The sequence below is a fragment of the Solanum pennellii genome, chromosome 3 (genome assembly GCF_001406875.1).
Source record: "Solanum pennellii chromosome 3, SPENNV200".
Lineage (NCBI taxonomy): Eukaryota > Viridiplantae > Streptophyta > Magnoliopsida > Solanales > Solanaceae > Solanum > Solanum pennellii.
This window is the reverse complement of record NC_028639.1, coordinates 7,501,751-7,512,826: the sequence shown is the minus strand read 5'-3', so window position 1 is coordinate 7,512,826 and position 11,076 is coordinate 7,501,751. Positions and strand designations below refer to the sequence as shown.

The 11,076-nt window shown below is 31.0% G+C and overlaps 2 protein-coding genes across 8 annotated transcripts in view; one reads left to right on the top strand and one right to left on the bottom strand.

The window, feature by feature from the left end:
• Window positions 1-7,039, top strand: part of LOC107015282 — a 13,820-nt gene extending 6,781 nt beyond the window's left edge. For 4 of the 7 annotated variants that reach the window (XM_027915796.1, XM_027915795.1, XM_027915794.1 and 1 more), the window contains 3 exons: window positions 685-750; window positions 1,898-2,012; window positions 2,276-2,642. In XM_027915796.1, coding sequence (XP_027771597.1) covers window positions 685-750; window positions 1,898-2,012; window positions 2,276-2,433 — 339 coding nt within the window. In that variant the 3' untranslated portion in view covers window positions 2,434-2,642. The other 3 variants (XM_015215501.2, XM_015215502.2, XM_027915797.1) reach the window with 3 other exon arrangements.
• LOC107015281 (glucan endo-1,3-beta-glucosidase 13) lies at window positions 3,665-5,578 on the bottom strand. Its single transcript, XM_015215499.2, has 3 exons — window positions 5,377-5,578; window positions 4,200-5,285; window positions 3,665-4,013 (listed from the first exon to the last, which is right to left on the bottom strand). The coding sequence occupies exons 1-3, from the start codon at window positions 5,429-5,431 to the stop codon at window positions 3,982-3,984; spliced, it is 1,173 nt and encodes a 390-aa protein (XP_015070985.1). The 5' UTR covers window positions 5,432-5,578; the 3' UTR covers window positions 3,665-3,981.
• Window positions 7,040-11,076: the final 4,037 nt, after the last annotated feature.

The following is an 11,076-nucleotide window of genomic DNA, read 5'->3' as shown; positions in this document are numbered from 1 at the left end:
GGGGGGGGGGGGGACAAAATAAAGCTGAACAAGTCCCAAGTTATAAATCTTTAGGCCTTAATTAGTATCCCTACAATAATTCTAGCCATGGAATACCCTTTAATGTAATAACTAGTTTACTACTTGGTAGAGGAGATCAGTGAGTGGGCAAAATTGTTGTATTTATCAGGAAGTCATGTGCTTCTAGTTAAAGTGGTTAGTTTCTTGACAGAAAGTTAACGGAAGGATGTAACTTGCAACTTTTTGGATAGTTGAAGGATGTTTTTTGTTCAATGTGATGGCACAAGGATGTAGTTTGAGTTTGAGGTGTAGTTGAGGGATGTTTTTAGCCATTTACTCTTTGTATTTAGTACTTAATTAAGTAGAAAACAAAGCTTTATTTTAGAATGCCACTGATATTGGAGGTCCTGCAAGATGACTATCGTGTATGTAGTAGAACATCAGGGTAGACCAATAGTACTATTGATTTCCCCTGATATCTTTTTACCAATAGGAAGACCCCCTGAGCCCCAGGGGGTTGTCACCCATGTTGCATTAGCATTTTAACTGACATTATGGCTGCTGATATTGTGACTACTTTGAGACGAACTCATTATTATTAGCTGCTTGTAAATTTTTGTTAGTTTTGATTTCTTCCATTTGCCTTTCAATGTAAAAAATCAGTTCTGTATGTTCTACTTGTAGGTTGAGGAAGAAATGATGATGCGCAAGTTACATGAACTTATTTCAGCTCACAATCTAAGTAAAAAGGTATATTCACACTTTTAGAATATAGCTTTGTGATCAAGTACTTGTTATCTTAGTTCCTATAACTGCTCATGCGGACTTGCTAAAGTTGTTTCAATGTGAGGACCGTCTCAACCCCAAGTATTTGGGTCTTTGAGCTTTTTCAATAAATGAAATACTTTTATATTTTGTATTCCTGGCTCTTCCTTTCCATTGACAACAATTTTAAGGGATAGTCTGTTCAAAATTCTGCTGTTCTCTTCCTTTTGTGTCTTCTTTACGGAACACGCCATCTGAAGGAATGACACAACTGGTAAGATTATTTTCTGAAACTCAGTGCAGTTATTGGGTAGTACAACTTTGACTTAACAATGGAAAGAGCCTCCTATCCTTTTTTTCCCCTTCTCCTTTGTCACACATTATCTGTTACTCGACTCCTGGTTCAATGCTTTGGAAAATTTTAGACGCGTGAGTTAAATATTTAGTGTATATCGAAATGGTATTTGGTAGTTTTTCATTTAGAACCCAAAAGGAACGAGGCATGGTGGAAAATTGAGTGGAGTCGTTTGGTGGCTGGAATAAGAAATAAATTATCTATGTATTAATTTCTGTATAACTTATACGATGTTTGGTAGGTAAATAGGAGATAATTAATTCATGTATAAAATTAATATGATGTTTGGTTGACAATTTAGGAACCCCGCATAAGTTATGAGGAATCTGTGTATTATTTTATGCAGGATAGAAAGGTAAAATAACTATTCCTGCACAAAATAATACAGAAATTTACTCGTAACCAATCCCTACATTACTAATACTTGCACAACTCCAACCGGCTACCAAACGTTCATTACTGTGCTGATTTCAAACCAAGCTAAAAATTGGAAACCAAAAAGTTATTTGCAAAAATGTTCTACCAACGGGCATAGAGATCTCTAACACAATATGTCAAAACATTGAAGAACCTGTAGTTAAGACAGTCTGTGCTGAGAAGATTATAGATGGATATTCTTGATAAAAGAATAATAGCTGAAAAGAGAACTGTGCATTTGAAACCTTGCAGCTGTTCTGCGATTCACAGATTAGTTTTTACCTTAATATCCAGCTGCTCTTTTCTCTCATCCCTTTAGTCTGAGGTTCTAACACACCAACTTACCCTCATCTTTTGCAGAAAGGCTTAAATGATAATGCTGAGAAAAGGCAGAATGACCAGGAAGGAGCACCGGTCGACATGACTAATGGTGCTGATGAAAGGCAGAATGACCTGGAAGGTGACATGACTAAAGGTGATCACTAATGTATAAGTGAGATAGATATCCGATCCCTAGGCTATCTGTATCCATTGTTAGCCTTACACTTTCAGTATGCCATTTTTGGTCTCACATTGCCGATGCTTTTAGATTGCTTCTCACATAGATCTGTCAGCTACATAGAAAGTGATACATGTGTCTTGATAGTATAGATGATGCAAGCTGTTTCTCATGTCTGTCCAGATTTATTCTTGTCTTGATAGTATAGATGATGCAAGCTGTTTCTCATGTCTGTCCAGATTTCTTCTTGCTTAGTAATTTAATCAACAGAGCTATATTGCAACATCCAGTCCTGCATCTGACACAAGGGATGTTTGGGCAACCCTTCACTCCACGAACTTTTGTGGTTGAGGGTTGGTGTGTTTGTGACAGGATGGAGTTTGAACTGTTAAGCTGAAGGATTTTCAGACGTCAAACCTCCGACCCTCCAAACAAATAAGTGACAATTTGCTTAGATTTTTCTGGAATTTGGCTCCTTCTGTATTTACAAATCTATCCATGCATTAGAAGTGAAGGTTGTAAGGCCTTTGTTTAAAAAGATCATTTGTAAAAATAAATAACTTGTTTTGAGTCCCTGTGAATGCACACTCGCGGCTTCCTGTGCAATGTTGCAAGCACTTGCATATTTACCTAGTTAGGTACTGCGAGTCTGTTCTGTTTGGGATTAAAAAGAAGAGAACCAAAGCCAATAAATTGTTGGTTCATCACAAGTTGTGTCCTTTCCTTTTAAAAGGGGATCAGGATATGTAAACTGCACTAGACAGGTTTCGTATGATAAGTCCAACCGAGAAACCCATGGAGGTGGTATCAAATTCAATACTTCCATTCTCAGATTCTCTACTCAACCAACTCGGCCACCACATGAGATTGAGTATTGTTTAATTGAATGATATTGGAGGAACTAGAAAAAGGAAGTGAAACCCTTGTATACTGTATATCAAAGAACAGATGAAGTAACCAGTAGGTTTAGAGATGGCTATGGGGCAGGGCGGACGGGGTTAAGGCTCTGTGGGGCGGGCGGGGCGGCTTTAAGGTTAAGTGGGGCGGGTGGGTTGAAGTGGGTTTTTTTAAAAATTAATGAAGGGCGGGCGAGTAGATGTTATTTTATGTGGGTTCTAATTTAATTTTAACTTTTTACATGTTATAAAGTGATAGAACATTATTTATTAAGATAATTTCATAAAGCTACTAAAATATTCAAAATAGTAAATAAAATGGTTCAACAAAAAATAATACAATTTCTTGCATGTTTTTTAAATCGTCCTATAAAAAATAAAATTCAAGTCACTATCTTATTAAATTAATATAACTTAATGAAAAATGAATTTATTTTTATGAATTTTATTTTTAATATCAAACATAACTAAAAAAAAGAAAATATTAAAAAATTATGTGGAGCGGGTTAAATATGAAAAGTGTTGCTATGCCGATTAAAAATTTTGGAGGTTAAGCTCAACTCTCACCGCCCCATTGCCATGCCTAAGTAGGTTGCAAAAGTTCATCTTAGAATTGAGTGTTGAGCACAAAGAATGGAATCAATAGATCAGAGTGAACTTGGTAGTCTTGAGACCATGGTTTTTTACCATGTTGCTTGCACTCTTTAGCAAAACTCGAAAGTGTGTCGGATCCTCCAAAATAGTGCATTTTGTAAGAATTCATACTCACATCTTCATTAGCACATGGCGTTGAGCTACTATTCAAAGAGATGAGAAAGGGCAAAGTAGAGAGGTAAACTACAAGTACAAAATATTGTGCAATATGAAAATGGAAGTCACTAATCAAAGGGTTTCTAGTGCCCATTGGCTCATTTAAACTCCTAATTCCTACAAATCTATACTAGAGGTAACACCAAAACAAATTTTCAACATTTTGATTCCAATTCTCTTCATGACAGCACCTTCATTCCATTCAATTTGCATTCCAAAGTTCCATTCTCTGCTTTTCATCATGCAAGAATGAATCGGCAATGGAGATAGCCTGCAATAACATACCAAAAATGTTATTATAGCTCATTTCAAGTTCATACAACATTGCTTATATAATTTTTCTTAATGCTACTATTCACTTCATACAGAGTCCATAATTGAAGACATCAAGATTTAAAAACCAAACAAACAAATTGACACGGAGGGAGTAACTTTCAAATTCTAGAAAGGTGCTTACTCGGATCAGAGTTAATTAGCATAGCTGTGCCTCCAAATCCACAAGTACCACCGTTGCCTTTTGTTTTCTGCCAGTAACTATTGAAAGCATAAGAAGCATGAGCCACAACAGTGTCAGGGTAAAAACAACTTCCACTAGGACTTATAGCTTCACAATCAGCATCTCCTTCACCACATGCATAATCTAATGCCTCTTGCAATGTCTCTGGTGGTACACTAGGCTTAGCTACACACCACAGTCCACTACTACCATGACCTCCTGTTACTGGTGCACCTACTGGACCCTCACCCCACCCCCCTCCATGAGATGGTATACAAGGTGGCAAATGAGGTCCATAAGAAGGGCTAATAGGATTGAACAATGGAGGAGCCATTTCAGGAGGTGAAATGTTTCCAATCAATGGAGGAAGTGGACTGTTAGCAGCAAATGCTGGTGATGGCAGATTTGGATTTGGGGCTAATGGAGTTGGTCTTGTAGGAAAATTACTGTATTTTGAGTCAAAAGTTGAGAGCTTTCTACTTAAGAATCTTCCCTGTTTAGGTTTCTCACTAATCAAGAAAATCTTGTCTAGGCTAATATTTCCCAACTTTTTCATAGACCCTATATGACTATTCATCAAAGATTCAATCTTTACATCCAAATATCCCAAGTTCACTACATAGGGTGCATTGACATGTTGAAAGAAATCAAGAAGAGGTTTAATATACTCCTGAGCTAAATCAAGATTGTACAAACCAGAATCTTGGTCCAAACAGTTGGAAGAAAAAGAAGTGGACACTTTGATTTCAGTATGCAAACCCCATCTTGTAAGTGAATAGTAAATGTTTTTAGCTGATGGCAAGATTAACCTCATTCTGTTTTCTTGATATTTTTTGCACAAAAGTGTATGACCAACAAGAATAGTAGTGATATTTGTAGCTGGATAGTGAGCTAAAACATTGCTTCTTAGCCAATTTTCAGCTTCAACAACACTAGTTGACACTCCATAAAGATCTTGAATAGGCAAAGAAACTGCACTAGTAGTAATGTCACTTCTTGGAAAAGTCACAAGAGTTGAGAGTTCTACTGATTCATGGCCAACTGCAGCTGCAAAATTATAATTTTTTTAATAGAAACTTGAAAACTCAGAACAATTCCATAAAGAAACAAACATGTAAAAAAAACAAGATTAACTTACCATTTAGAGCAAAATAAATAAAGAAAAGATGGGCAAAACACCAGGGTTTGAACATTTTGTTTTGAAGAGGAGGATGAGGGAAATGAGGTTAGGTTATTGTGTTAGAATTTAGATGATATTTTGAGAGTGCATTTACTTGATTTTTGTGTAAAAAAGCTGAAGAGGCAAAAAAGGTGTGAAGGGGTTGTAAAGCAAGGTACTGGTTCCTCATCAATGCAATAAATAAAAGGGATAATTGCATATAATAGCAAATTAATAATTTAAAATAAATAGAGTAGCTATGGTTTGATTTAATTGTGCTCCATAGTAAACATTAGTCAAAGTTTGTCTGTCGTCTCTTTCCCAAAAATCTCGCTCGCCACTCTCCCTCTGCTATACACTTAATTATACAATTTACAAACATTTTACTTCAATTCAATTGTAGACAAATGCAAATTTTATACAAATATAGCAGTGAAAATGGCCAACAAATTATACAATTGCAAATTATATAATTGCAGTGAGATACAATTTTCTCTCGCTTTATACAACAGAAGTGTATAAATTGAGTTTCTGTTTTTGTATAAAGCGAGAGAAAAGCATATATCTTCTTCCTATACAATAATTATGCAATATACATACATTTTACTTCGATTCAATTGTATGCAAAGCAAATTTTATATAAGTATTGCAGCAAAATAGGCAGTGAATTATACAATTGTGCATTATACAATTGCAGTGAAATAGGATAACGAATTATACAATTGCAACGAAATAGGCCAGCGAATTATACAATTTAGGCCAGCAAATTATACAATTGTATATGTATAGCGAATTATACAGTTTCTATGTTTGCTATGGAGCGCAATTATATAACTTTGTTATAGCATACAAATATGAAATTTTTGTTTGCTATATGTGAAAGTTGCCCTAAATAAAATAGTGATTTTGTTTTATCATTTTAAAGATTAATTTTGATGTAGTGTCTGTTTAACAATAAATTATCTTCATTTTTCAAATTATAAAAATAAATCTTAACAACAACTACAATAGTTTAATTATTTTTTAAGACAATTAGCACTCTTTGAAATGTTTCATAAATTTGTAGTAATTTTAAATTCAATAACTATTAATTAATATTTAAATAAAATATTTACTAATAGTTTTGTTAATATAAATATTTATTGTCATTAAAAATATATTTATAGTAGTGAGAGGAAGTATCTGCTGAGAGGTACAAGTTTGACAGTATTTTGTTCTTTGGCTAATTGTCTTTTAGCTCTGTTTGGAATCTGTGCTTGAAATGCAGTACCAAAGTTCTTGGATACTGAAAGGAAAATACTCCCTCCATTCCATTTTAAATGACTTTTAGGTGGGGGTTTTTCTCCAAACAAAATTTTAATTTTATTTCATAATTTCGCATTATAATTTTATTTTATGTTTTAAATTATAATTTTATATTGCAGGATCAAATGGGCACATAAAAGAACAAATAAGATAATGTACTTTCACAAATAATGTTGGTGAAGTATTGATATATTACCTCTATAGGTAAAGGAGGGAGGTTGTTATTTATATATTAAAAACATTAAAATAATTAAATATTGAATTTGATAGTTTTTTAGTTATTTTATATAAAATTAAAAAATATGTGTTTATTTAATCACTTTATATAAAATTTAGTATATCAAATGATGTTTGATTATTATTTTACAATTTTACATAAATTAAATAGGTATAAATTATGAATTAATATATATATCATTTTATAGGAGAAAAAAAATAAAAATATTTATATCTTACCTAAGTACATCGATAAGTCTAATCAGCCATTAAACGATTCTAGAAAATTCAACATATTAAATATAATTTATTAACATTAATCATATACTTTCTTCGTTTCAAAAAGGATAATTTAGTTTGATTTAGAACGGAGTTTAAGAAAAGAAAGAAGACTTTTTAATCTTGTGATTCTAAATTAAAGTTATGTCGAGAGTATCAAAATTCCCTTTAATCTTGTTGTCTTAAATATGTCACGTGGAAAGTTAAAGTTAAATTGTTGCCAAAAAAATGAGTCATTCTTTTCTAAACAAACAAAAAAATAAATAGGGTCATTCTTTTTTAAACGGAAAGAGTAAGTTATTTAAATAAATTAAAATATACATTTGAAAATATGATTCTTCTTAATAAATAAGTTATTTTGGAATAATAACAAAAAATTATACTCTTCAAATTAGGACCTCAAAAGAATAGTGTGTGTAATTTTTGAAACAAATTAACAAGAGTAGAAATTATTTAAAAGAAAATGGAGGGAGTAACTAGTAATCCCTCTGGTATAATGATGTATTGCTATATTTTATATTGAAATATATAACATAATTAGGTTGCATAATTTTGGAAATAATATTTGTATGGCTATAATTTTTTAAAACTTTTAGTTTAAAAATGTGATAATATTATAGTGACACAGAGTCCCAAAAGAGAGAGATAACAATCAAAGAAGTTAGCTTTGTTCAGACAGCTCTGATTCTTTCTGCTCTGCTTTTCTGGTGCAACAGTCAAAGACTTTCAGTGGGACCCACATTAATTTTTCATGTAAAAATTTGAAATTAATTAAGTTTTCATTTTCAAAATGAAAGAAAAATATTTGAATATTGTAAAATCAAATTTCAAAGTTAAAAATTTGAAATTTTATGACCAAAACTATCTTACCCTATGAATTTGGTATTATATTCTCAGTTTGTATTAAATTCTTTGGTCCTGAACACAATCTTGAGTAAAGTTTTTCAATAGAATACAATATATTTTGTACACTATTAATAATAATTTTAAATTTAAGCGCTATTTTGAAAGTATAATTTTATGAGAAATCCATTTTGGGATGCTAAATAGTTAGACATGATTTTAAAGTTCTTGTCTAAATATGCATTTTAGATATCAAACTTATACTTATCTTTTTTTTTCCCTCGTAATCATAAAAAATTTATAATTATAAAAGTTATTAAATTTTTCTTAATTATAATTTATAAACAATGTAATAAAAAAAATTATACTTTTATGAAAAAAGGATTTTGGGATGATAAATAGGCATTTAGACATGATTTAAATTTTTTTGTCTAAATATGCATGCTAGACATCAAAACTTATGGAGTAATTGTTTTTTTCCTCCTAATCATAAAACTTTTATAATTTATGAAAATTATTAAAATTTTCTTACTTATAATTTATTATAAATGTAACGACTTTTATGATCATTTTGAGTACTAGAGTTATTTATTTCTTAAAATATTTTCCTATAGAGTCTAGATGATTATTTTGGACTATTCGTAATTATAATTATGAAATTAGAGGGATAGTTTTAATAATTTACTTAGTTAGTGGTTAAAGAAAATACTAGTAAAACAAATAGTGGGTAACTTTTATCATTTTGATAGTTGTTCCTATATAATAATTAGGAAATAGATATTCTGTAGAAAAAAATAAGGGTTTTAGGCGAGAGAAACTCACATGTGGACGAACAATGTGAAAAATTACTTTTTGCGGCACCAGATAAGCAAAATTTTAATTGAACTTTGTTCCCTGCCTATGTTGATGAATTTCATGGATATAGTGATAGTATTATTGATATTAAATTGTGGGTAGAGATGAAATTATAAACTTAATTGTCAAGGTCGGTTGCTGCACTGTAACGTTATTATTGATAGGATTATCACGAGTGTGAAGTTAAAAGGGTAAAAAAAATTGTCAAAAATTCCAAAAGGGCATATCAATTTCTTTTAAAACCAAAACGGTAAAAACGCTAGCGACTTGTACCTTCTGAAAAAGCGAAATCGCTGCCATAGCAGCGATTTCTTAAAAATTGCCTTTCTTTTTTTTAAAAAAAAAAATTAAACAAATCGCTCCACACGGAGCGATTTTCAAAATTTAAAAAAAAATATTATTTTTTTCTATAAGTCGCTGCAGAAGCAGCGACTTCCATCAAATTTTTAATTTTTTTTTTTGCTTTATTTAAAAGAAAAATTGATTCAATTTTTTTTAAAAAAAATCATTAGCAGCGATTTTTAATTAGTTTTTTTTAAAAAAAAATCAAATCGCTGTAAAGGCAGCGATTTACACTAAATTTATATTTTTTTTAAAAAAAAATCAATTAAATCGCTATCAAAAAAGTTAGCCGATTAAATTAAGTTTTAAAAAAAAAAAAAATTTTAAGTGTAAAGCAAAAAATGTGTTAATTAAGAATTCATTTTATGTTATGAATTCTTAATTAACACATTTTTTGCTTTACACTTAAATTTTAATTTTTTTTGAAAACTTAATTTAATCGGCTAATTTTTTTGCAGCGTTTAATTGATTTTTTTTTTTAAAAAATATAAATTTAGTGTAAATCGCTGCCTTTACAGTGATTTGATTTTTTTAAAAAAAAAAACTAATTAAAAATCGTTGCCAATGATTTTTTTTTAAAAAAAAATTGAATCAATTTTTCTTTTAAATAAAGCAAAAAATAAATTAAAAAAAAAAAAAATTTGATGAAAGTCGCTTCTTCTGCAGCGACTTATAGAATTTTTATTTTATTTTGAAAATCGCTCCGTGTGGAGCGATTTGTTTAATTTTTTTTTTAAAAAAAAGAAAAGGCAAATTTAAGAAATCGCTGCTATTGCAGCGAGATTTTTCAAAAGGTACAAGTCGCTACATCGTGAACGATTTTACCATTTTGGTTTAAAAAAAAATTGATATGCCCTTTTGGAATTTTTGACAATATTTTTTACCCTTTTAACTCCACACTCGGATTATCACTTACCTGGTGAGTCACATTGAGGGTCAAATTTAGGAAAATAGTGGATAGTTAATCGTACGGGTAGGAAATTTATATTATTTTAATGTTAATGTTAATGTTAGAATTAGATTATTATAGTGTTAATTGGAAAAAGACAAATTGAGAACTCCTCTCTCTACTCGTGATTGCCAATTTTAAAAATGAAACATTATGGCCGATAAAAAATTAAGAAAGTTAATGACTAATTAATGATTTTTTTGGTGATATGAATTTGAAATTTCGATCAAAGCTTTAGGCGTTATTACAGTGTTTAAGTTATGGGTTATGCCATTGGTTTTAGGTATGGAATTTTCTTATGGTTATCACATTATGACTCTAGTATTAATATGTTGGTATAGGTAATTAAATATTACGCGTACTATATTATATGAATGTTATTATATAAATCTATTGGAGGAACCAAGACTTAACCTTAAGCTTTAATATAAAAATAAAAGACTTGATATACCAATTGACCTAAAGATTAGGAACTTGAATATAGATTTGTGTTGATGATTTTTGCGGATCTAGGCCAAAAGTATAGAATGATGGATGTCCATGAACTTGTTAATTTACAAATTATATATATTTGATAGATTTGAAGTGTTCGATGCATTGAAGAAATGAAAGGCATTGGAGAAGTAGTTTGTTTGACTTCAGTTTTTCGGTGGAGGTAGGTTATGGTTTATGCTATTTGATAGTAAACTCTTAATAGTGACTGATATGCATTGAATGATATTGTGAAGTTTTCTATGTACTTGATTGTGTGATTGTGTGGCTTGGTCGTGTGTGTAACGACCTGTTTAGTCGTTTTGAGCAGCAGATTTTATTTCTGGAAAAACTGTGTGAGTCGACGGAACCCACGACGGACCGTCATGGGCACGACGGGCCGTCGAGGGGGTCTCGTT